Source organism: Drosophila ananassae, chromosome 3L, assembly GCF_017639315.1.
Source record: "Drosophila ananassae strain 14024-0371.13 chromosome 3L, ASM1763931v2, whole genome shotgun sequence".
NCBI lineage: Eukaryota > Metazoa > Arthropoda > Insecta > Diptera > Drosophilidae > Drosophila > Drosophila ananassae.
This window is the reverse complement of record NC_057929.1, coordinates 7,461,557-7,488,676: the sequence shown is the minus strand read 5'-3', so window position 1 is coordinate 7,488,676 and position 27,120 is coordinate 7,461,557. Positions and strand designations below refer to the sequence as shown.

At 47.9% G+C, this 27,120-nt stretch overlaps 1 protein-coding gene across 8 annotated transcripts in view; it reads right to left on the bottom strand.

Annotated features, from left to right (window-relative positions):
- Positions 1-27,120, bottom strand: part of LOC6495860 (histone-lysine N-methyltransferase 2D) — a 63,556-nt gene that overhangs the window by 2,127 nt on the left and 34,309 nt on the right. For 5 of the 8 annotated variants that reach the window (XM_001959688.4, XM_044715196.1, XM_044715197.1 and 2 more), the window contains 2 exons: positions 2,503-3,264; positions 36-2,445 (listed from right to left, as the gene is read on the bottom strand). In XM_001959688.4, the coding sequence (XP_001959724.2) occupies positions 374-2,445; positions 2,503-3,264 (2,834 nt within the window). In that variant the 3' untranslated portion in view covers positions 36-373. Of the gene's footprint in view, positions 1-35; positions 2,446-2,502; positions 3,265-9,684; positions 9,738-14,800; positions 16,364-27,120 lie in introns of those variants that run through there. The other 3 variants (XM_014908031.3, XM_014908033.3, XM_044715199.1) reach the window with 3 other exon arrangements.

Below are 27,120 nucleotides of genomic sequence, written 5' to 3'. Positions count from 1 at the left end.
GCCAGTAGGAAACCAAAAACAAAAGAAATAATAAGTAAAATTTTAAAACAAAAATGATTTATTCATGCCATTTCTAAAATTAAAAGCTTCACATTTAAACAGGCCAAATTATAAGAACTAAGGCTTTAAAACATTTAGAATTGAATCTAGCCGGCGCTGGCAATACACTACAAATTCTTTTATAAATAAAGTTGATCGACTAAACACTAGATTATCTCTTATTTAAATGTTACTGAAGGTAGATGTTAACTAGTTCCGATCCGAGGCGACTTTTTCAACTTAAAACTAAACGAATCTTCTGACTGAATCTTCTGTCGATGATCCACTCCCGCCAGGGGACTAGATCCTTCTTCTTTATCCCTTATTCACTTCATCATCTGGCTGCCTCGGCAGTGGGCGTGGCGGCACTGGTGGACACCTCATCGCTGGTCTGGGCAGCTGCCGTTGGCTTCCCGGTCTGCACTGCACTAGCACTGGCACTGGCACTGGGGTTGGTGCTGCTACTGACCACTGGCGGCGGGGTGGTGCCACTTGTGGTGGATGTCACCCCACCGGAAGTGGACACAGTGTCGGGCGAAGCCACAGAGGAAATAGCTGCCGGCGGAGCTGGTGCCGGCGAGACGGACAATCGGTCTGGGCGCTTCTTCTCCTCCAGGTCCTCTCCGGCTACTTCTGTCTTAACGTCCGAGTCTAGAATCTTGGCAGGCTCCTCTTTGCAATTACCTGATGTTGGAGTGACGCCAGCTGCTGGCAGCGAGTTGTTTGTTTCCGACTGTGGGCTGGCGCTGCGTCGCGATCCCTGCTCGGGGGAGCTGTCCGGGTGCAGAGGCTTCTCCAGCACGGTGTTCGGGGTGGCTGGCTTCTTGTCTAGCGCCACTGGTGGCGGAGAGCTCTTCAGGGGATCCTCTTTGCCCAGAGCGCCCTGCTCTTTGCTCTCCCCCTGCGAAGCTCCATTGGATTCGGCTCCGTTCAGCTCGTGGGTGGCCGGCTGTCCAGTGCTGGTATTCGACGGTGCCTGGTTGCTCGAATTCGAATTCGATCCGGTCAAGTCCAAAGTGGTTGGCTCATGGGAAATCGGGGTGGCTGCCTTGTCGATCAGTGCCGACTGCTGAGCCGCCACCACAGCGGCGATGTGATGCCTCATGGCGTGGGGGCTGCCGCCGGCCCGGCCACCATTAGCCGAGGAGGATGGTGTTATGGGTGGCGTGATCTTCGGAGAGCTGGGCAGCGAAATGGGCTGCTGTTGGTGGGCGGCCGTCGGAGTGAGGCCGCTGGCAGCCGCTGCGGCCGCATGCATGGCCGCCAAATGGCCGTGACTCATGGGATAGTAGTGACTCATGGGAGGAATGTGCGAGCTGGACGTGGTGGGCGGTACTCCACTGCCACTGCTCCCGCTGGGCGTCGAAGTGGGGGCCGACTGCTCCGCTCCGAGCTTCACAGCCGCTGTAAGATTAAGGCTGGCATGTGGCGAGGATGCAGAGGAACTGGAGCTAGACGTCACGGGAATGGAGTTGCTGGACACACCCACTCCGCCCACCGACGCCGCCGAAGTGTGGGGTGGCAGCTGATGGGCGGCAGCCAGCGAGGCGGGATGATGCGGCGACATATGCGGGTGGCTGAGGTTCAGACTATGCGGATGAGCACTCAGCCCCAGGGCAGCAGCCGAGAATCCAGGATGCGTTAGGCCAGCGGCCGCCGGATGGGCCAGTCCCATGGCAGCCTGCTGCAGGTGGTGCTGCAAATTGGGCGGCCCATGGCCTCCCAGAGGGGAGACACCCACGCCCGGTAGTCCCGCCATGCCCAGGTTGAGGCCCATAGCCGCGTGTGGACTCTGACGCTGGGCATTGGCAGCTGCCGCATGGTAGTGCGACATTCCAGGGAGACCGTGCAACGGCCCGGGAGGACCGCGCAGGCCCAGGTTGAGATGGGGCATCATGGAGCCCAAGAGGTTGCGATTTAGTGGCGAGTACAGCTGATTCGAGTAGTGATGCGAGGCGTTGAGCAACTGCTGTCGCTCCCGCTCCCTTTCGCGCTCCTCGTCCCGCAGCTTCCGCTCCCGGGCCTCCTTCTCCCGCTGCTCCTTCTCGCGCTGCTCCCTTTCCCGCTGTTCCTTTTCGCGCTGCTCCTTCTCTCGCTGCTCCTTTTCGCGCTGTTCCCGCAGCTCTCGCTCCTTCTCGCGTTGCAGCTCCCGCTCGCGCTCCTCCTCGCGTGCCAGTCGCGCCCTGTGCTCCTCCTCCAGCTTGATCCGGTCGTGCATGGCCGGCGAAATGCCCAGCGCCGCTCCCGGCATCATCGAGTAGAGGTGCGAGTAGGGGGAGGCCATCTGTGGGTACAAAGCGGCCGCATGGGGATGCGAGGGATGGGCATTGGCGGCACGGAGCAGTTGGTAGCGATGCTCCAGGTAAAGCTGTTCCGTATACGGCAGTCCGGCGGGATTGAGGAAAGCTGTAGAAGAGTCTATGGTTATGATGCTGTCGAGAGTTTTCATCCGAATGAACTTACCCGCTGGTGGGATTCCTGGCAAGCCGGCAAAATGCGAGTACGCCTCCAGAGGAAAGGCTCCTGCCGGATGCATCAGCCGCTCATCCGATCTGTAGGGCTGGAATCCGCTCCTGGCCAACAGTTCTGGTTGCAGCGATGCCGCCTGCGGAATATGACTTAGCCGGGCAATCTTCTCCGGCGGCTGGGGCGATGGTGGTGACCTCTTCTTGTTGCTGGCCACCCTGTCATCGCCTGGTCTGTCCGAGCCCACACGCGATGCCACCGAGTTCAGGGGCCCCGGGCCCGATGACGGCGGTGGACCTCCCGCTGCCGATGTGGGCACACTCCGTTCGCCGCCCACATCCTCCTCCTTGATGTCCGCCTGCTTGGCCAGCGTCCGCAGAGCGGCAGCAAAGGAGCCGCGACTGTTTGCCGCCGAAGCCGCTCCGATGGCTCCCGGGGGCAAGCCCACTCCGGCCGCCAACTGCTGCTGCACTGCAGCTGCCACCGCCTGCTGCTGGGCCTGGTGTTGTTGCTGTTGCTGCTGCTGGTGCTGCTGATGCTGTTGCGGCGAGGGGGTACCGATGTGATTGCTGGGCAGGGCGTGGTTTAGCAGAGGGTTGCCACCGGCGGTGGGCGGAGCCGGGCTGCTAGCCACCGTGGAGCCTCCGCCCCCACCACCACCACCGCCGCCGCCGCCGGGAGGCGTTTGCAGGTGATGCGGCACTGGGATGTGCGGCGCAGGACTGGTGGCCGGTCGTTTCTGTCCAGCCTTCGGCGGCACTGCAACGGATCAACACAAAATGCCTTTAGTCAAGTGTCGGGAATGAACAGATTTCTAACTCCACTTAGAATAATAGTTTATAAATTTTAAATTATTAATAAATAAATAAATGAATAATTTTCTTAACAACTATACTACTATACTGTTATTCAAGTTCTCTTTCAAAAATCCTTTGTAGAAATGTCCTGAAACTCTGCCTTTTTTTGCATAACACTTTAGGAAAGTGTACTGCGAAATGGAGGTTCTGTAAGCCCATCAAGAAACAGCTTTCGACTCCTCTGTGCCTCTGTAATGGAATGCAACACCAGTAGTTGCCCCCAGGGAGGAAGTGAGGTTGGGATGGGATGGGATATGGGCTGAGCCGGTCTCGTTCGAATTTCCTCTGCTAATATCTGATTGATGTCCCCGCGAGTTGTGTGACGGGCAAAAATTGCGCATACGGCTCGTTGCATTTGCGGCAATTTGCATAGCCAGGCGCAAGGTGGATCCCAGAACAGAGTGCGGTGGTGGCGCCAACAACCACCACCACCACCATCGTCGTCGTCGTCAGCAGCTATATGGCACTGGAGACAGAGGAGGAATGGTGGTCAGTCAGTGCAGGTTGTTGGCCAGCAGGTTGGCGCTGGTTGAATGCAAATGGCGAATGCCCGAAACTTGAATTTCGGACATGGTCCACTCAGGCATGCGATGGGATGCAAGGGGCAGGTGGCACGAGGCAGGTGGCAGGTGGCAGGAGGCAGGAGGCAGGATGCAGGAGGCCTACGCAGCACCACGGCCACACACTCTTTCTTTGAGGCTCCTCCGAACGGCGCAAATTGCACGCCCAACGAATTTATCGATTCTTGTTACTCGTTTTCGGGTTGCCCGCTCCGAAATTGCTTTCAGATATGACAGTCCCGCCCCACGTTCCATGGCACCATCCTCCATCCTCCACGCCCACCAGTTCCGCCCCTTTCGGATCAGCATCGTCGGGAAGAGGAGTCCTACATACAGCTGCAGCTCTCCAGCTCTGGCACAATGCTGAATGGAATTTGCAACGACATCGACAGGACAACGTTGTTATGAGGATGGAACGGCATGTATTTTGAAAACCATTTCGATGGCTTGGTCCTTTGTGAACCTTAAAGCCTCTTGGTCTCAACTATGCTGGTCCTTTTTTTTTTTTATCCAAATATTTTAGATTCTCCGGGAAAATGCAAACCAAACAATGCAATTCAACAAAAGTGAAGAAAAACATTTTGCGGTGAGGTTGGAAAAATATTATCACCTTCAGGAGTCCAAAGTCTTATTGCTGCTAAAGGTTTTTATTTATTTACGAGCTTTTTCACAAAAACCCAGTGAGTTGGTCCTGCCTGACAGCCATCCAGGACCCAGGAAGCTTTTATTAAATGAAGAAAAAATGCAACGAAGAATGCATTTGCATCACTGGCTTCATCATGATGATGGCTTTTCCCACTACAACATCATGATAACGTCTGGTGCATAAGCTCACGGTTTAGAGCGTTTTGTGTCGTTTATGAAAGGGTATCGAAGGGTGAACGTGCAGGGAGGGGCCAGCTGGACAGGGATCTCCATCTGCATATGCATCTGCCCTCTACTGGCGGCTGGCTGACTGGCGGGCTATGCTGCATGTGTATTTACCAAACTAAACCGAAATAATGCCCGAAACTGCAGTACCAACATCGATGCCGACGACTAGAACAATAAAATGCCGACGACTGCGAATGTGAATGAGTGTGTGGAGAGGGGGAGGGGGCCTTGGGAAACCCCCTACCGTCCTACCTTACCCAAACCAACAAAACCCATCAACTCCCTGGACAAACCAAACAAAGCTCCTCGATGCCGATGACGATGATGCCGACGTTGACGTGGCTGGCCGTATTTGCCAGTTTACCCAACTCGGCCCAAAGGCAGGGGTGGCTGGGTGGCAGGAGGCTTATGGAAATGTAGTGTAGAGAGTCCTTTTCCGCCTCACAGTCTCTCCATCTCACTCGGTTGTTTGCCATGAAATGCCTGTTTGTTTGCATGGGTTTTGTGTACTTGAACATGTTCCCAGTCCCAGACCCAGACCCCAGAGATGCAAAACCCCGGATCTATCCCAGTTCTAGTTTCGAACCTGACTCACTTGCCACACCCTGCCTCCACACACACACACACACACACACATGGAAGATGAGAGAAGAGGAGAGCCAGGACTGCTTTGCATTGAGCGGCGATTTGCAGGCATCAGCGATATTTGCCGAATTTAATCAGCGCACTGACACGAGAGCACCGCAAGACTCGACTCCCGGTTGCCATGGGGAGTCGGTGGAACGATATATCCGTAGCATATATAACACGGCCTGGCATGGCATGGCCTGGCATGGCAGCCTCTTCTCTTCTATTTTTTTTTTTGAGGACTGTCAGTATGACAGTGTGCCCATTAAAGCGGGCCAGGAATTTGCAATAGTCCATCAAACGGAATTTGTGGACTAAAAGCCTCTCAGAGCCCCCAAAAAGTGGCACAGAAATTTCAAACGTAGGAGGATATGAAAGAGGATGCAGGAAATGAATGTTAAAGCCATTCTAAGGTATGACTATAAATGACTACTTGGCTTTAACTGCCTAGTCTTTTAATTCTCAGATTAGAGCTTTAGGGTCCTTGAAAATCCATTCACAAAATGGTATTTAGCTTTCCGAACTCAGACCTTAATCCTAAAGAGAATCCTGGCAACAAATTGCATATCCTTATAGCTCATTTATTAGCTCTAATTGAGGGGGCTGAACTGGGCTGGTTGGCTTATTCATTTCAGTTAATTTGGTCAAATGCAAATGTAATTTTGTAAAGTCAATTAAATGAACCCCAGACCATGGACCATAGACTGTTGTAGCGACCACCTTTTGCACCGTAAGCCCCCTGACAGCCGCATAATGCAAATCATAACTGCCAATAAATAAAATGGTGAATAAATTATGCACAGAAACAATGCCTCTCTACTGGTAGTGGTGCTAGTGCTAGTGCCAGTGCTATTTTGCTACTGATGTTGTGGCATTTGTCACATTTTGCATTTTGGTTCATTGCAACAAAATTGGTTTTCTCGCTTGGGTAAATTAAAATGTCACCGATTCGGAGAAAGGCCAAAATGCAAGCACCACCAACTGCCCGCACCACCCAACCACAAGTGGTCCTCACCTCCACATTCTCCATTTATTGGACACATAAACACATGTTTCCATCCACAGCCGCCTCATCGTCGTTGACCAGCCACCACCACACACCCGTTTATTATGGGAAAATTCGTAGAGACTCATTCCGAATTTATGCCATTACCACTGCCCTTTTGACCCCAGTCCCCCTCTACCCTCAATTTCCCGTCACATACTCTCCAAAATATATATATTATATATATACGCAGACTCATGGACTCCCAAAACCACCAAACATTCCTTGCCACACAGAGAAATGTCGCCGGTCGCATGCGATTATTCCACCACAACTAATTACAGTGGCAAACGGAACACAGGATCCACCTCCACCTCCACTACCATCTCCTCTCCCTTTTCGAACATCCTGCTGGGGCTGGACGGTGACGGCGACGGCGCTCCTGTGGCCAGGACATGTTTAGGTCAGCCACAGCACATTCACATGGCGAAGTGCACTAGCCCTGGCCATGAATAATTTATTTAATAAATACATTCACAATTAAATCAAATGCGAAAACTGTGGCCCCAGCCTCGTTGCCTTTTATTCGGATGGAGTTTGGGGGAAATGGGAAATGGGATTAGGGAGATGGCCATAATGAGTACTAAGTGGAATCTAATACATAGTATACTGGAATGGGGCCATGGCCACTCTTGATATTAAATAATTACTATTCAATACGATTTAATGTGTATTGTGATTAGGATCTTTTTATTTTCTATACTTATTCTAACAAGGACTAAGGATCTGAATCCTTCCAGGACCAGAAATCTTCGGAGCTTAATTTACTTTCGCAATTTGCTTAGCAAGAGGAGGGTGCCTCCTCCGAGTTCAACTTCAACTTCGGACAACGTGTGGTGCACAAATGAATTATAAATTAGGTTTGATTCCATTTCCCCCCGGCCATCCTTCCTTCCTCTGACGAGGTCTCACTACCATCCTGTGCATGTCCTGCGGCTACCGATGGCGCACTGCACCAGCCGATGGGAGGATGGGGCGTGGCGAGGAGGCCGTCAACAGCTCGTGCGGTTTCATATGCAATTATTTGCCGTTGCTGCCGGACTATAGTGTTTCTCGAGCCTGATTCCGTCCCGGCAACCCGGGGGCAACAATGAAAGGCGGATGGGCAATCCATTCGCTGCTCGCTGCTTGCTGCTCCCCCTGGGATGCCTACTACTCCCTCTTCCTTCCTCCATTCCCCTCCTGTGCCCACTCAAGCCTGAGAAGTGGCCGGAAGCTGGAACAGAGACAGGAACAGGACTCTGGTTTAGTTAGTTTGGCAGTAGCAGTAGCCATAGCCGAAGCCGTAGCCGTTGCGCCAGCTCATGCATTAATTATTGCTGGTCTGCTGCGGTCGGAGTGTTCCCAGTGGAGGCCCGACCACAACTGCCCAGCCTGGACACCATGGATACCAGAGGCAAAGGATCTCTAGGTGGCCCGGCTGGTGGTAGTCTCTCCTCCCCCGAATATTGGGAGCGTTGTAAACGGCTGCGGTCACGCCTCCAAAATCTAACAGGGAACCCCTACCAGTCCTCTGTAGGATGGGGGCTATATCGGGTTGAGTGTGCCGGCCAAACAATATTATTAAGCAAACAAAGCCACAATAAATATGCATAATAATTCCATGCATCATCGGGCATTCGAAGTTCCTGTTTGAACAGTCCAGCACATCCTGTTGACGAGGACTACGAGGATATTGCGAACGGAGAAGAATCGAATTTCATTTCGCAAATGGGTGGCTGGTGGCCAGTGGGCAGTGCATAATTAGAACTTCACATAAAAGTGATCCTTGTTTATAATTAGAAGAGAGATATTCCTTATAACTGAGATAGTCTCTCATTTTTAAGACATTATTGGATGGTCCTGCCCCTGACATTGCTCCTGCACTGTAGTCTCATTTTAATTAATTGGAAAAGCAAAAGCATTTCAGCAATTTTGTCTACAAGACGGCAAATATCGCCTCACAACATTCCGGCACGCACAGAAAAGTGGAAACGGAAGAGGGCGATGCCAGAGCGATGCCAGAGGGCGTGGAGGTAAACAGGATGAGGATGAGGAACAGGAACCGGATCCAAAGAAGGATGCAGTATGCAGACCATGGCAACGGATGGCAAAGGATGGTGCCTGCTGCCTCCTGCCTGCCTGCCAGCAACGGGGCAAGAAAAATGTTTGCAAACTTTTCGGTTCGCATTCGTACACAATTTAAATAGTTTGCAGTCACATTCCGGCCCGAAAACACACACTGCTCCTTTATATGCGGACAATAAACAAGTGCCAGGAATCACGAACACAAAGGATAATGCCATTGCCTCTGTCTCTGGTACTGTCTCTGGCACTTCCACTTGCACTTCCTTCTACCATTACCCCCCAAACCACTTCCACTGCAAGAAATGGTCTTGTCCTTTTCGAAAAGGGGTTTGGAGGATGGAGGACGAAGGACCCATCTCCGTACAACACACAATGTCTAAAGGCATGGCCAGAATGAAGGAATTCCACACTGAAAATTCCCAGCACGCGCGCAAGAAATGCACAACTTCATAGCATTCCAAGTGCAGTACGCATTCAAGGCGGTCATAACTGGAATTTTATCCTCACTCGCCGGACGGACAGCCAGCTGAAATGAGATTCAGTTCCAGGGAGGAGGAGGAGTTCACCTATTCAGTATCCAAGTAACCAGGTGAGGGTGATGGTGATGGTGCCTCCTTTTTAGACACTCTCCTTGAGGCTTCAGCATAATCTCAGTGCTTGAAGCAAAAAGCAGTCTCTAGAATTCCTCAGAAAGGACATGAAAAAAAAAAAGTACAGAAATGGAAGATGAAGAGGATCCTTGAAAAGCATTTCCAATTAAATCTGTAAACTCATTCTCTCGGCAAGGAGCAGAGGGGGTTCTCCACAAAAAATGAAGTACAGAGAGACAGACGGCTCAAGTGCTAAAAATGGCAGCCATATGCCGAGGACACACACGGCCAGGACACCAGGAAATGAATAAGGATGCATCCGCATATGTATGGCAGGCCGCACATGGCAGTGTCTCTGTAGAAAGGATGTGACTCGACTCGATGGCAAGGTGGCGAGAGCCAAGCACTTGACTGGAAGTGTAAGTGCGTGTATGTGGGACTGATACTCGCATCCTTAGTCCTTTTTGGGTAGTAGTGTCCTATGTGTAGCTTGCAACTGGCCCCAATTAGTCCTTTAGCAGCCTGCGGCTCGGATGATACTTACAGTAAGTGACATTTGGTCAGAGCTAGTTAAACTAATCGTGTTGCAACCTAGATTGCGTTCCCAACTCACCTGCAACAAAAAAAAAGAGAGAGCCACAATTAGTTTAAAAGTTTTATAGTTTAGTTTTTAAAATATTTATTAATCGAGAAAGCAAGGACTAAAGCTAGTTAATCAGAAAAGTCAATCAGATCATTACAAAACCGAGAACAGCCACTGATTAAGTCCTGAAATCCTGGCAACTGTTTCGCAGGACTTCTCCCCACCACTCGCCATCCTTTGTGATGCCTCGAAATGCCTAATTTTGATCGTAAGCGATACAGTGGCGGGTTCTAACAAAAGCGATCTCATCCCGAAGCCAAGCAATCCATACAATCCCATTCAGGACAACCAGAATAAGGACCAAGACCAGGACCAGGACAACCAGCAAAGGCGACAACTGACGACGAGCACTTTGTTAATCCCGTATTTATGCGCAATTACGTATTTTTCGCATTAGTCAGCCAAGCAGTCAGCTTTTCTGGCGAGTCGAGACGGATGGTGGACGGATTTAGGGGATTGAGACTCGCAGTCTCAGTCGCAGGACTCTGTATCCTGAGCTGTGGTAGCTCCTAGCAAGGGATAAGGGATGTTGGCCGTTTGTTGCCATTGTGGGTTGTTGTCCTTTATGGGCCAACCCGGCGCATTTTGCACGCCCCGCCCTTTTGGCATCCTTGCCCTCGCAGTTGATCCTTTTATTTCGCATTTTCCTTTTTTTCCTCTCGCCTCTCTACCCCCTCCCTCTCTCTCTATCTCTCCGTTAGAGCAACCATGTTGTGGCCGCCTTTTCTTGGCTAAGCTGTCGTCCCCTTTTGTTGCTCCTTGCTCCTTGCTCCTGGCTCCTTTTTTTTTTCTTTTCTCCGCCTTCTAGCACCATAACCAGGACCTACTGCCTGGGCTGCTCCTTCTGTTGATTCTCTTTATCTTTCCAGTGAAAGGCGTTGCTCGGTGTCGCCTCCCCAGCCAGCTGTCGCTGCCCGCCCTTTTTTATCCTACAATCCTCGCCTGTCTCGCCTGACCCCCCGCCGCTGCCCTGTTACCTTTTCGTCCTTTCTCGTCTCTCTTGTCTTGAGTCATTTACTTTTTACTGCCGCATAATATTGTCCCGATTAGCACAAACACAACGTTTTACCACAAAATCATCATCATTAGTGACGCTAACGCAAATGCCTCGGCTCAGTCGCAGGATCTTGGACGGAGGAGTCTGGGTTTCGAGTACAGTGGGTGAGATTATCAAAAGAGATTATAGAATATATATAGAACAAGATACATATGTCTCAGACATTTAACAGATATTTTAAGAGTTATAATTTAGAAATTTATTAACAAATTTTCTTCTATTTTTCTCTTATATTATTTTTTGTGGCAAAGAAAGCCTTATTTGTCCCACTGTCCTTGGAGAGGCAACAAAGCAGAAACACGCCAAGGACGATGGGCGGGGCAGGACGGAGCTGAAACTGAGGCAGTAAAATAAGCAGCAGGCAGGCAGAATGGCTGGCAAGGCGTCTATTATGCGAAGGCATCATTTAAGGGGATTATTTTATTTGGGCTCTAAACAATAAAGTGGGTTTATTAAAGGCACACGGACCACCAACCCCACCCACGTCCTCCGACGCCCGCATGCCCGCAGCATCTCCTTTTCGGCTGTCTGTCTTTATGGGCGAGGACTTAGCTGTCGGCGGGGGGCGGGAGGAGGGATGGGATAGTCTGTGAAGGACGAAGGATGTCTGTGCACAAAAGATGTTGCGCTATAAAAGTGCAAAAATGTGTTTTTCGCTCTTCACCTCTCGCCATGGCCCACAACTCGACACCATGGTTACCATTCCTGGCAGCATTTCTGGCTCCTGCATTCTTAACCACCCACAAGGATCCTGCCCCCAGCACCTCCTTCTCCTCCTCCTCCTGCTCCTTCATTATATCCTGCTCCTGTTTGTACAGTTGCGCGATTCGAGCGACGCCTGGCAGCCAATGCGCCTTGGCTTTATCCTTTTTCAGCTCCATCCTGACTGTATGGGTGTGTGTGTGGCCCGAGGAGTCCTTTTTTGTGAAGCATGGGGCATGGATTTTAAATGAAGTTTTAATATTCATACTCCCACTCTCAGGCAGGCACTGCAGGACCGCAAACAGCTTCAATTATACACGAGTCTGAGCAGTCGGCAGTGAGCAACACATTAGCCAGGACGAAGGAGGGCCAGGACTAGGAGCAAAGCCAAGACAGAGTGGAGCAGAAGCCCAGATGAGCTGTCTATTTTGCGAAAAAATCTGATTAACTGAAAAGGCGATTTGCCAAATCCTTTTGTTTCTCAAAATTCTCTAAGAATTTTTAACTTAAAAGTAATAAGGATTATGAGTCCTTTACATTTCAACACTTTATATATCCTGTACAAATATTAGATTTCCGGGAGATAGAGTCCTTGGGAAGAACTTCTCCTTTAAGGCAGGAGAAAGTAACCAAAAAGTTTGGCAAGAACTTTGCCAGGCGACATATTCTTGGCAGGACGAATGTGTCCTTTTGAACCCCTCACAGGGATCTCCCTCCGGAGCAGCTCCGAAAGGTTAAGCGAAACGAACTCACACACACTGATGGGCGGCAGACATGGGTTTAAAGGGTTAAGGGTCAATGGGGGCGTGCCAGCCGACCACAAAATGAAAAGTTTCTCAAAAAACTTTTCCAGAAGGGAGAAGTCCTTTTTCCCCTCCCTCTCTTATTCTCCCTCCCCCCTTAAGCAAACAAACGATTTTTGGAGAAAATACTTCTGCCGTATTAAAATTTGTGCTACTTCATGTGCCGTGTCCTGTTGGCCTCCTCATGCCACATGTATGACTCTGACTGACTCTCCCCCGTCTGTCCTGCATGTCCTTCTTGAACACAAACACGTCCTGTGGTTAGCCTGGTGGGCGTGTCCGCATGCGGCTGGCTTTTTAGTGTCAAAAGCTGTCGCCCCCTTCCTGCCACACAAGTTGCTCTTGCCACACAGAAGTTCAGGCAAATAGGAGCGGGGCGGAGTTGGTCCCGAAAAAGGTGCAGATGTCGTCCTAAATGCTGCCAAACGACAACAGCATGTTAATGACTCTGACCCCTTGCAGGACCTGAAGGGGCAGGACCTGGGGGGCATGGGCAGCTGGATCCTTGGGGTCTGGTCACTTCATGTCTTGTCTTGTCTGAGCTGCTTAAGTAATTGGCATACAAATTTACTCGCTCACACGTTGCCATCACTCCTTCTTGCCCCATCCTGCAACCATCTCTGTGATTCCCCTGAGGTGGCTCGTTAATGTCTTTCCTTGGTAGGATTGCCTTGTCATTTAGCTGCTGCTGCCCGGAGTTTCTACATTAATTTCCAATCCCCCGAAAATCCATGTTGCAACACTCAAGCACGGCAGCTGCTTGCCACTAACCCCCATCTCTAACTCGGAGAGTGCCTGACATTTTAATTGAATGTCTGTGCGTGTGAGAAAGAGATACTTTTATGTGAGTCCCGGATACAAGATACAAAGATACAGATACAAATTGCTGGAGTGTTTGGTTACGAGAAGTACTCGAAAGTGCGAAGAGTTTATTGTAATCGCTACTTAGTCCAGGGCACTCCTTAATTTAGATGTCTCAGTGTAATAGTCCCAAAAGACTCCATTCCCAGATAAATGGTTAACATTTGTTTGTTATTTTAATTTCATTGGAGGAGGATGGAGGGAGGTGGCTGTTTACACAAATTATTATCATTCCAGTGCGATTTTCATTCCAGTTTATTGCCGTTACTGAACCAATATTGATTTTAGAGCCAAACACAAGACAACAGAACAGAACAGAACACAGATGCCGAAGGACATCACATATCGGGAGGGATAATCAACAATTCATTTGAATGGATGACAGTCAACCAACAAGTCAATTGTGTATTATTTTTGGGAATTAATAACGCGTTTGCATTGCGTTTGTGTTTATTTGTTCGCCTCTAATTCAATTTGCCACAAAAATAGATGAAAAATTAATTTTGCGTTTAGCTTTCGGACACAAACAAATTGCAAAATATATTGTTGGCCAAAAATAGTCAGGATAGTACATTTTATTTAAACTTTTATTGACTCTGTTATGGCCAAAAGACCATAATTGAATGAAAATCATGAATAATATATGTTAGCATACCATCTCCCCACCGTCAGTTCTGTCAGTTTCCATTTCTCGGTGTGTGGGATTTGTTTTTCGTGAAAGACAATTTACAAGGTGATAATTTTTCCATGGCAGCACTAAAAACAACACCAGAACTCGTTGGAAAAATAAACACATGTAAGATGATGTGGCGAGGGGAGAGGATAGCAACGTATACAGAGAAGATCTGATCACTATAGATCTGTTGCAACAGCTGCCGTGGCAGCCAAAACAAATAACTTTGATCTGACACTTCCACCATCGGCTGTGCGTGTCAGCAAATTAATCAATTCCGATCTCTGGATCTCTGGCTGGCTGTTTATGTTTCTCCCGCCGCCACTCCGACCCTACCTACCATAAGTGACGCGATCCCATTTCCTCCTCTCTGTTTGGTAATCTCCCGGATGGATACCAGACCCATTTGTAACCCCCGGAGGGAAGTAGTATTGTTGTGCGTGTTGACATTTAATTGTCGGCCTAGAGCCTCGTTGTCAAAATAAATAGATGAAAATTAAACGAATCTATTGGTTGTCTTTTTCATTTTACTATTTTTATGAAATTTTATATGGAGCTTGGGGTGGTGCTAGTGCTACTTGGGATATTTTTGGAAACACGCTACCCAAGACAATTAATGCCAAAGCATTTTTTTGGCTTTGAAATTGAAATTTTATTGGTTTTCGGTGAGGCGGCGAAGAGCAATTTATGGTTTGGACAACAGTTTAAGAGGAGAGCTGTTGAAAGTGCCACATCGGAAGGGGCAAGACTAAGTGGAAATTAATAAGTAATAGATTTTAAAGGGGGGGTACTGCTTACTATACAAAAGAAACCAAAGATGGGCCTTTAGATAATCGGATTTTAAGGGAGATCTTGGAATTATAATCCCCTCGCTCTCACGATCCTCCGGGGCTATAGAAGAATTTACTTTTTTGGAAGGACTTTACCAACGACTCACCACAAATCGGTATCGGAGCATGGATGCTGGGTAATCCTCTTGGTAGCCATTCCATCATTTATTATGGGCTATAATCCAAACAAGGTGCCACTGGCTATGGCTCTGGCTCTGGCTTTCTTCCGCTCTCTCTCTCGTGTGTCTGTGTGTGTGTGTGTATGAGTGTGTGTAACTGTATTGGGTTGCACTATGCGTACGCGTAATCCTGGCTCCTGGATCCTTTTGTTTCTTCTTCTCCCCACTTGTGCTTCGATTTCAGTTTTTCTTTTTTGTCTTTATTTTCTTTTATTTTTTTTTTTATTGCTTCCCGTTTTTCAGCGAACGCGGGACAACAAATTGAGTTAATCCAAGGAAACGGAATAATAAAACACGAAGCGGGGGCAGGCGGGGGTAGAGCGGGCAAGAGTGCACTCTTTATAAACGATGCCTTGCGTCTTGCGTGCAAAAGGTTGAGATTTACTTGCCCCCCAGCGCGAAAGGAGGCATTAATGAAAGGAGGACCAAGAGGAGCTCTGCCAGGAAGAAGGATGCAAGCGGAAGTTGTTTTCTCTACCCGCCAACGACGCGTGCTCTACACTCTTCTCTTCCTCAACTCCCTTCCGGCCTCCCTCCTGGTAGGTAGGTAGGTAGGTAGGTTGGTAGGTACTCTCTTCGCTGCACTCCACTTCACTTCCTTCCTGCTTCTGCTTCTGCTTCCTTTTTTGCTTCAGCTGAGCTGCACTGCACCGAAAATTTCTTCTTCACTTCCTCTTGCCCTGTTTGTTATTTCTTTCTTTCCTTTTTTTTATTTTTCTTAATTTAATATTTACTTTGCACTTTGTTTAACTTTTACTCGAGCGCTTTTCTTTTCATTTTACTTTTCCAATTTAAATTCCACGCCAAAAACTTTTTCTTCTCAAGGGGGGTGGTGGGGGAGAGGGTGTTGGTAAAACTTTTGCCGCTTTTCGTTTTATTCGAGTTCAGGGAGGTTAACGGTACTTGGTACTTGCTACTTGCTACTTGCTAGTTGCACTGATACCAAGGAATTCAAATAGAATAGTGGGTGGCAAATGGGTGTTGCTTCGTATAATACAGTATTACGGTAAATTGTTGAATTCTGCGGGCGCCCACACAATTCTCACGCCTCAAGTGGCGGCCATAATTACTGCAATCGTAATCGTTGTCGTAATCGCAACTGTAATTGTAATTCAATTCGCTTGGCCACCTCCTCCACTCACTGACTGCGTACACTTGTATACTCGCACTTGTTTCACTCCCACTTCCACTTCAACTCCCACTCCCACTCCCAACAACAACAACCGCCCAACTGGAAGCAACAACAATAATAATAATCAGCACGAGACTCGCCGCAGCACACCACGCGCCTTAATTGGCACCCGTTCGTTAATCGCGCAATCCACAGAAAACGTACGACACGACACGGATAGCTGAGAGCTGAGATGAACTGGTTGACTTGGTACGGTACCCGTAAGCCAGCAAACCGAAAGACCAAAACCGAAGACACGGCACTGGCGACGTTTGCGAAAGGACTAAATGGCAGCTCGACTCCCAAATGGGTAAGACGTCCGCACACTCAAACGCACGACCACTCACACTCATGCCCGACACCAGTTATCTCAGAGAGCCGAAAGGCAGGCGAGAGAGAGTGCACGGGGAGAAATTACTGTCACTTGAAATGTTAAATTCTAAAGATGGCATTTTTTGACAGAAGAGTTAGTGCCATGATACTATTTTTAATAAAAATATTATTTTTATTTTCTTATAAACTATTAAAGACATCCAGTTTCTCCCAGTGTTCGCCCACTGCTTAGAAATTTGAGGAGAGAACAGCGTCGGCGTGTGAGTACCACAAAGAGACAGAGAGAGTAAGTGTATGTGTTTGTGTGTTTGGGAAAGTAGCAGAATGGGATGGCGGGTGAAATTGAGAGAGAGCCGTTTAGCGGGCAGAGAGCAAGTACGAGTGCACCTCGCCGAGTGTGGAGCAATTTGGACTCGTGTGCACTCTGAACTGAACTGCTCCTCCACTCACTCTGCTGCACTTTTTTTTGGGGTGGAATCGGTAGGTATATTCTTGCTGCACTTAGGGGGGCGGCGGCAGCAGAGAACTGTGTGCCAGTGGGGGGAGAGGTAGAGTGGTGAGAGAAGAGCCGAGTAAAGACGCAAAATGGTGGCCACCGCACAACAACAGCGTCGACATCGTTGAGGTCTGTCTCTCTTTGTTGTTGTTAGCTCTTTGCTGCTGCACCAACAACAGTAACAACAACAATAAATACAACAAGTGAGCGCTGTAAACAAAACCTGCGGTTCATGTGTTCAACACCTTGGCAGAGCTGCGGCGCAGCCGCTGGCCAGCAGAAGCAGAAGCAGCAATAGCAGTAGCAGCAGCAGAAAGCAGCGCAGCTTCCGAGTCCAGTTATTTTGAGTGGGTGGATGTGTAGATGTGTGTGTGTGTGAGAGTGGGAGATGGCTATGCCGCACAATGGCAGCTAGCAGAAATATTGTTGCATACCTTTCAGGGCGGCAGCGTCGAGAGCTTAAGTTGAGTTAATTATTGCAAAACACAAACAAACACGTCCCAGCATAAAAGTCGTCTGCGGACGTAAAGTGCAAGACCACAGAGTAGAACGGAGTCTAATTGGTGGTGCAAGATGGATGGGTTTTCAGAGCAGAACAAAAGGGTTAAATGGGGGGAAGGGAGTTCTATTTTGATGGCAGGATAATGTGTGTTTATCAGAGCCATATGTTAATTGGATATCTTACATTAAAAATATTGAAAAAGGAGACTAGTTTCTCTCAGTGCATATCACATTCAATTAGATTATTCTTTTCTAACCCCTAATTTGGTATTCGAGGATCTATTTAAGCGGTTTGGGTTCCCACCCTAAAAAATAACAATAAAAAACACGAAACCACGTCGATTGCAAAACAAATTGAGCATAAATTTAAGCCCCAGGGTGAAGGCAATCGATACGATCTGCGATCTTTTTTTTTTACCATACTCCCAGGATAGGGAAAAATTCCCTAAACCTCAATCAACAAAGAGGTGCCAAGGACTCGGGTACTCGGATACACACACACACACACACACATACGCCTATATGAGAAGAAGAAAAAAAAAAGAAACTACGCTCACTGGCATCTGAATGGGAATGTGTGTTTGGGAGTTAGAGTGCCGGAACAAAGGCTGCCTTCATGATATCCTCGGATGAGCATTTGGCTGGTATGCTGCTTCATTTTCTGCCGCTGCCGTTGCTGCTGCTTCTTCTACCTCTTATCCTTGCTGCGACTTCATTGCATGCTTTTGCTTCTGGTGCTTCTCCTGTTCCCAGGATTGTTGTTGTTGTTTTTTTCAGGTTCTGTTTATGCACACACACACACACACACACACGCATACACGGAGCAACGATTACGATAACGACGTCGCTGAGGCGATGGCAGCGCAGCGGGCGGCTGCGTCGACAGCGGGACGACTGTGTGAGCCCATTGGCACATTTAACAATAGCGATTAACAGTAATGGCCAATTAAATAGGTAGGGTAATCAATTTTAATAATTTTTTATCTTTTTTTAAGAGAAACTTTTCTCATTTAATCTTTAAAAAATTGTTAAAAATCAACACAAACTATCTCTGTTCCTATTATTTCACCCTTAATTGTACAAATCCCACACTGTAGCATGAGTGGCAAGAGCAGGATCTGGCGGTGCAGTGAGGCGAGGAGGCCAACTCAGCAGGCGATGCGTGTAAAAAGGATAATTTGTCAATATGTTCGTTCGTTCCGGATTTGCACGGCCTTTGCCGGCAGTTGGCAGTCGCCCGCCCATTGCCATCATCATTGGGTCGAAATCGAATGGCGTGAGGGAGGGGCGGGGGTAGAGGACCGGGCGGTTTCTGTGTCCTCGGTTCGGGGTCCTGCCTTTGGGCACCACCCACCCATTACTTCCTCTCCTCTTCCTCCTCCTCCTCCTCCAGCATCCTGCTCCCACTGTCGTCCTGCTGAAATTCTTTGTGCGCCTCTGCCGCTTATTCAATTGCTCGCTCAGTCAACGCAATCCTGCCACTTCCCCCTCACCCTCAGCCCGCACACTTTCATCCCAACCCCCGCCCCCTGATCCATTTACAGTTGGCTGCTTCCACCATTCGGTTAGCAATGGTTAATAGGGCTTAGGAGCAGAAATTATTGCCTTGTTCAGTGTGAAGCAGGCCAAATCGGATGAGTATGACCAGGATATTGCCTGCTCTTTGTGAGTGGGACGTAAGGGGGGGCGCTCCATGCACAGTGTGGAGTGGAGCGGAGAAAATGCGGAAGAGGGTGTTCTATTGGAGGAACGATAAACGTTCGATAATTGGGATGCATGAGATGCATTTGATCTCAGGGAATAGAGTGGTTACATTGGCCACAAGATGAAGCTGGTGACAGGGGCAGATGGTTCATCTTAACAATCTTAAGTTGTTTATCTAATTTTACAAGTAGTTAGTACTATTATTTACTTAATTTTTTAAATAATAGAATTTACAACCGATCTCTAGCCACTCATCCAACTTTATTCAAACTGTCCCCAAAATATGGGAACTTGTTCAAAACCAATTACAGTTCAAATCTCTAGTGGCGACCACATTCCCGAAAAAAGGACGATAAGGATATTGGGGAAGGGGGAGGGGGAGAAGAAGGGGCAGGAGGTGGAGAAGCAACAATCAGAAACGCCAAAGCAAAGCAAAGTCATCGCCAAAACCAATAACACAATAGACTTCCAGCCGCACAGAGCCCATCATACGCCACACCGCCAGGATAACCGCAGATCCGCCCTTTGCACTCCCTGAACTTCACTCCACAAATCCCTCCGCCGTCACCAAAATCCCACACCTCACCTCACACCACCCCACACCCCCAGTCCATCCAACAAATCCCTTTGGGCAACCTCGAGACACTTCTGCCATCGTCGAGGACAAAACGCTGGCGATGAGATTTTAAAAGCCATTTAGAAAAACACCCTCAGACACAAAACAAATCCACAAAAATACCGACACGGATACCAGAGGGTAGCACTCACACCATCTTAAAATCACACTCGAACACACACACACACAGTCTTACAACTCACTAACACATAGCTAGCCAGAGGAGCAGAGAAGAATAAACGCAAAGCTTACACAAAAGTGGCGTTAAAAATGATGCGGAAACACGATGTTCGTCAGCGAGAAAAGGGCATGTAGAAGAGGGGGGGGGGGGGGAGGTTACCAGGAGCCAGTACAGAGTGCCAGTAACAAGGACGAAGACCAGGGAAGGACGAGGAGGCAGTCGGGTAAGCGAAAGGCCGAGGACACAACGTCGTCGTCGTCGACAATGAGCCTTCGAGCGAAAACCGCTGCTAAAACTTCACGCTTAAATATTTTTCACACCACATAGCGACAAGTTTGTGAAGACAGGCGAACAGGGAAAGAGACAGCTCTATATGGTGCGAGAGAGACAAGGCGATGGTCCTAGCCAGGACTTGGAAATGGAACAAAAAACACCGACGGAAGTGCGAGGAATGCGCGGACTGGAAAAGCTTCAAGGCAAATGCCATACATAGAGGGGGGACAAAAGAGATGGATGAGGGTAAGGATTTCCTCCTTGCTCCCCTTAGAACCAAGGATGGGAGGTCCTTGGTAAGTAGACAGCAAATGTCTAAATACCCTGTGCTAGTGCCAAGTGGCCGGCATTCCGACAGGCGACCGCAACTGACTTGTCGGGCGAGTGGTTTTTGGCCAATTGCTGGATCCGTTACTTGGACACCGACTTCGAGAGTGAATTATCAATTTAGTCTGGCTTCCAGGACGACAAATAATAAAGGACACGTGGCAAGGACCTCCTTATTTTTCCGATTTTGTATTATTATTTCTCCAGTGATCTTTTTTAAAAGAGTATTTCTTTTTTCAAACTCTTATTATAATTATCCTTAATAACTTTCCTGGAAATCAATAAGCTCATGTCCTTTCGTAGGGCAAAGGGAGTCAGAAACCGCAGGAAAGAAAGCAACAAAAAAAGTAGAAAACGGAACAGGAAGGGGAAGGAAAGCGAGAACCCAAATCTAAACCGAAACACAATTGTTAGAAATTAAAAGGAAAACTTTAATCATACCCGCGGGCAGTCCTGGCTGCTGCGAGACTTGGAGCAGGGGAAGGGGGGATGCAGGACCCAGGACCAAAGAAAGTTCCGGGGGTCCGTTTGCAACTGTCTGAGAATACAACGAAACTTTTCCAAGTTTCCGGTCGTGTGTACAATTTTCCGTGCTCATTTCCGCAACCATTTCCTTCAGCACACACACTTACACACACACACATACACATACATATAGAGTCTAAAAGGACACAAAAGCAGTCTAAAAGGAAACAGCAGTCGCCAGTCAAGGAAGGCAGGCGAAACTCGCCAAGTCGTCTTGCAGCGCACAATTGTTGTTCTAAGGATAAAAAGGACTTGCAGGCAAACTTCAACTGGAGGTCATCAATGGGGAATGGGAGGGGAGAGGAGGGGAGGGGACGGAGGTAAAGTGGCTGCCAGCACAGTGTACACATGTAGCGATTATTTCTCTCACTTGCCATGAAAGGACCAAAGGACCAAAGTCAAAACTAGGATCTGTAATATTTTGATATTACAGTGAAGCTACGATAAAAAGAAAATTTATATTTCATAATTTAAATTATAATAATAATTTAATAGTTTTATAATTATTGTATTATTTTTTTATTTTTATTTTTAATCCTTAAAAATCAAGGACCTCCCCCTGAAGAATCCAAACTGTATATGCATTTCAGATTTGGTCCAAAAATTGGTATAACTTTTTTCCATTTTCCTCTGCCGCCGTCAGACGCCCATCCTGAAGCCTTGAGGGCTCAGAGCCGGAGACCCCCAAGGATGATGAGAGAGTGAGATAGCGAGCTGAAATTTTTGCATACTGCCCCGCCAGGATACTGCGGTGGTGTGCAGTGCGGTGTGGTGCTGTCCTGTGTGCACAGTCAGTCAATCAATACGTCAGTTGGGCTCATCAAAAATTCCAATCACAAATTGGCAGAGAGTCGAGAGTCTTCTCCCGCCCCCCTCCTCTTTCCTTGCTTGATTTCCCACACTTTTCCAAGGGGGAGTGAAGGGGGCTGCGGCTCTGACTGTGAGGCTGCGAGGTGGTCGCAAGTCAAGCGCAGGCCCAAGAGCAGGACCTCCACTCACTTGACTGACCCCCTTGGTGGACTCGTCCGTAACGGAGGCGTGATCGCAAGAATGGGGGGTCGGGGACAGAGACTGGGGGTCACCAGGGGGCGTAGGCAATAATGGCATTTAAATGCAGGGTCACGTATCAATTTACTTGGTTATTAGTTACGAGCCCTCGCTTCGGTCTTGGCCACTGACCATCTCTCTCACTCTCTAACAGTCTCTCCAGTGTGCTATAGTGTGTGTGTGTGTGTGAGCAACCCATTTGGTAGTCCTCCACCGACCCCCTGGTGGCTCGGCCCCTATTTCGCCCCACTTGCCCTTTTGACCCGACGAGCAAATCCGGACTGAGCGCTCAGTTTGTTGCTCTTTTCGACCGCTTTGCCAGCCGCTCATAACGGATATGGCTTTGTGCTAAACTGACAGCACAAGCACCGCACCTGACCCACAGGCACCCCTTAAACCACCCGCCCCCTGCTCCTAAAAGTTAGTCCTTTTAGACACTGAGAGAAATCAGAAGGGGGCAGCAGTCTCAGAAGGGGAACAATCTAAGGGTGAGTTTTAAGCTAGGTCCTGTGAAGGTTCTAGTCCTAGTCTATCTTCATATCTATTTTTAAAAAAGGATATGAACATATAGTATCCTTTTTTTTCTCAGTGCTTTCAAAGAGGAGCCACAGACTGAACTTTTTTTTTCACAATTCAAGTTCTCGCTCTGACTGCTGCTTCGACTCGGTTCTCTGTGTTGGAACTCCCGCTCACAGTGGCTCCTCTCGAGCTCACCCACTTCGTCCTGCATCGGGAATGGTGCACCACCACACCCCCTTACACCCCCTACTAGTACCACCCTTTTTTGGTTGCAGATTCGGGCTCAAGGAGCAGCTAGCAGGCCATCTTCCAGCCGAGCCCACGTACCCGAATCGTGGCCAGGAGATGCTTTCGGTTCCTTCGGTTTATGATGAGAGTGAAAGAGAGATAGAGGAAGCGAGATGGACAGAGATGGGAGAACAAAGTGCAACAGAGATGGGTGACTGAAGAGCGGCAGGGTCAAAGCTATGTGGATAGGCGCCGGGGCACAGCAGCAACATGCAATGTGCAACAGCAAGTGGCACTGATGCTGGCGATACAATCTGCGATACACAAATGCACTGAGAGGAAATGTAGAAGGACTTTTTAATAAAAAAGTTTAAAAAGATAGAAGTCATAAGAAAATGTATGTAGAAGATATTATCTATTATATTATAGAAGATACTTCAATGAAAAGGTTCCTAAATCCTTCTCTTTTTCAATTATTTTGAATATTTTGAGTTTAAAGATGTATAAACTTTATTTTCTTAGGTATAAGATATTTTCCTCAGTGTTTCCCTCATACTCTAAAAAAAAAGAAGTATAGTCCTTTCGTGATTTTGGCTTTCCATCGATACCTTGGAACAGGCGTCAGAGCTTTGGGAGCGAGTGCAGAAACACCAGCACCAGTACACCAGCACGCCAGCACACAGAGGCCCCGTGTCCGGGGTCGTAAAAAATATTTGCCAGAGAGGAGCAGCGGAACAGGATGCGAACGATGGGGCCATTTTGGGGTGAGCAAGTGTGTACTGTGTACGGTGGCGCGGCTGCCACAACAAATCCCTAAACAAGCAACAACAACCGGCGCACAACACAACTTCCGACGTCGACACCCAACGTCAATAGTCGAATAGTCGAGTAGTAGTGTGCGGTGGCAGCGTCGTGTTCTCCTCGTTGTTTTCGTCCTTGCGGGTGGCTCCGAGTCCTGCCACCGACTCCTGCTGTGCGGAGCTCTGCTTTTAACTCCAAGCTCCTGTCGGTCCTGCTGCTCCTGTCGCTGCATTCTGCATGTAGAGCGGAATTTCCGGTCTAACCTCACAGCGCCCAGGCGGAAATACAAGCGGATTAGCTTTTAGATTTATATACTAACAAACACCGATTAGACAGGTGGCCAGGGTGGTGAGTCCTGATCCCGGAGAGAAGCACAGGCCAGCAGAGAAAGAGCGAGAGAAAAATGTTATGCCATTCGGAGGATGGGTGATGGAGGAAGGACACCGATGGGGTTCCCGAAGAGAAATCGAGAAACTGTCAGAGAGAGAGAGAGAGAGAGTGGCAACTGCATGGCTAGGAGAGGCTCAGCAGCAGTCAGGACTGTTGGGTCCTAGCGGGAGCAGGAACGAGGCCCAGAGAAAAGAGAGCCAGTGCATCGGGGAAAAGTGCGAGCAGGAGCTGGGGAGGACCAGGCCTTGTTTTTGTTGCCCCTGTGTCGCTGTGGCATTGCATTTTAGTGTTTCCTGCTCGAAGTTCAAATGTGAGAATATTTTCGCATGGCCGCTATCCTCCATCTCGCTCTATTGCTCCCCATCCGCACCTATCTCTCTCCCCCATGGTGTTAATTTTTCAGATACCATCCGAACTTATTTTCCAAGGCCCCCAAAAATCAAATGGAAATTTGGAATTTTAGACAAAGTTATTTTAGGCCAAAAATTCCAAAACCCAGAGAAAATAAATTGAAATTTTCAAAATACTTTTTCGAAATTCGTATCTCAAATAGTTTTTACTTTTGTGTTTAAGTTTAAATACAATTTTTATGTTTTATGTTCTTTTTTTCAACCTCTACAAATCTCAAATCCCTAAAGATTTGTTCCTATTTTCTAAATAATAAAAAAAAAAGATATAGGGTCTCTTTGGCGCTCGACGGAAATGGTCTGCCACCTTAAAAATTGCAATGAAAGTCGTCGTCAAATTGTCATAAAAATGCGATAACTTTGTTTTCTGTTGTTCTTGTTGGTTGCGGTTGTTATTGTTGCTTTTGTTGTTGATTTTGTTGTTTGTTACATTTTTGTTGTTACTGTAAGTGTTGGTGTGTTGTCGTTTTGGCCAACTACGAGAGCATGATAAATTTTTACGATGTTGCCATAACAATAAACCGAGCTTCGGCTGGCTCCGGCATTGCAGGCATGTGAAAAGCGCGCGCGGAAAATGCAGGACGTGAAAAACTAATAAAAATTCAGCTCCTACTCCTGCACCATCTCCTTCGCCAGCTCCTGCTACGGCTCCTGCTCCCTGCCACTGTTGAGAAGCTGCGAAACTTTTATGGCCAAACTACGCGCTCCATCACAACGCAGCATCATACACAAAAAAAAAGGGTAAAATAAGTGAAACTGGCAGGGGAGGGGTGGTGCGGCGGTGCAAATGTGAAAAGTGCAAAAATAGCTCAGGTGCTGGGTGCTGGGTACAGGATAAGCGGGAAAGTCGTCAAAAGGGGCGAATTTTCTGGCTCTCAGAATGTCTGAGTTTTGTGTCATACATCCCCATGGCAACATCCACAACACAAAAAACCCAACATCCGCTTTTCTGAAAAACTTTTTTAAAGCCAAGCAACAAAAACAGGGGTGGAGAGAAAAAAAAACTATGGAACAACTACCATTTTGTATGACAATGAACGATTATTTTTCATAAAAGTGCGAACTTTGATTGACAGAATCAGGGTGGGTGGTGTGATATACTGCCAGGAAAATGTATTTTCTTCTAGAAAATGGTGCTATATGGTGTTAGAATTTAGTATTCAATAGTATAGTAGTAGTATTAAATTGTCTATGAAATGTTTTCCTTCTTTTAAGTTCAAAAAATAAAAAATTTCTCTGCGAACCGAATTTGACAAAAATCATAGCATACATATCAGGGCCATCCAGGCGTGGGTAATCTTTCAACCCTTCGAGACGCCTCTCTTTGCAGATCAATCAACCAAGTCACGAACTCAGTGCTCACTTTACATAAACTTTTTTTTTTTTTTGGTTTGGTTTAAACCTGAGGCAAAGGCAAACGCATACAAATGGGTATGTGAGAGTGTGTGTGTGTGTTAGCCAAGTCGATGTCACCAAACCATGAAAATAGGCTCTGCTCACTCTGGTGGTATGAGGTGGAAGGCATCAAGAGGCAGGGCCACGTTGTTTGGCTTTGGGATATTTTTGGATTTTGGTTTCGCAAATGGATTTATAACCCCTTGTGTGATTTTATAGGCCCTTAAGCCATTGTTCAAATAACCCGGCGTGCCAAGCCACCAATTCCGCCCACTCCTCCTCCACAGCCCGCCTGTCAATCCACCCCTACCATCTCCATTATCGGCCTGCCACATGGTTGAGCGTGTGCTTGTTGACTGACTTGCAGCAATCCAGGATTCTGGATTCTGGATTCTGGATTCATGGGATGCGTATGCGTATCCTTCTAATGATATTTGAGGAACGGATGTGTATGTAAAACCAATAATAAGACGGCCACATGGGGGTTCGGGGATGGAGTGTGGTTGCCAAATGGCTAGAAGGTTGGATAGACGGATGGTTTGGTTGAATGGCTGGATGGATGCTTCCATCCCAAAAAGGAAGTCGAACGGACTCAAGGATGAGCCAATGATTAGAGGGCATGGGCAGGCCTGGATTTGGTGGTTCATTCGGCCCGAAATGGTTAACAAGCGGTGCGTGTATCAATTCAATTGAATTTGTAAATGTTGTTGTTGCCCAGTGGTGCGTGAAGAGCCCAGTTGCCCAGGAACTGCAACGGGCCGCATCATTATCATCATCATCAGCCATCTGAAGTATTTTATGATGTATCCCAGTGCCACTTGATGTTTGTCTTTGGGTATTTCGGGGTGAGCATGAGAGTGAGAGTCATGAAAAGTGGGCTTAAATGTTACACTTTTTTTTGGGGGTTGAAAATCAAAAGAAAAAATAAAGTCAAAGACATTTCTTGCAGTGTACTGTATCCCATACCATATCGAAAAAATATTAACACACTTTCGTTTAAGCAAATAAGCGTTAATTAAAAAAAATCGTGTCTCGGATAGGAATACAATACAATGGAATGCCAAGGGAAGCGGTAATAAATACCATTCAGAAAATAACAACAATCGGAAGCAACGTGAGCGGGCAAAGCAATGGCAACAATTCAATTAAAATGCCAAAGGGGCCGACCGACCGCCCGGGCGCCCAACCGCCCGACCGCCCAACCGTACCAACGAACAAACGGTCGGCATGCAAAGTGCTCAGGGGAGTGAAATTAACCCCTATAAACTGCTGGTAATATGCTCAAAATGATGCACTTAAAAACACATTAATCACATCGACAATTATGCCGGACG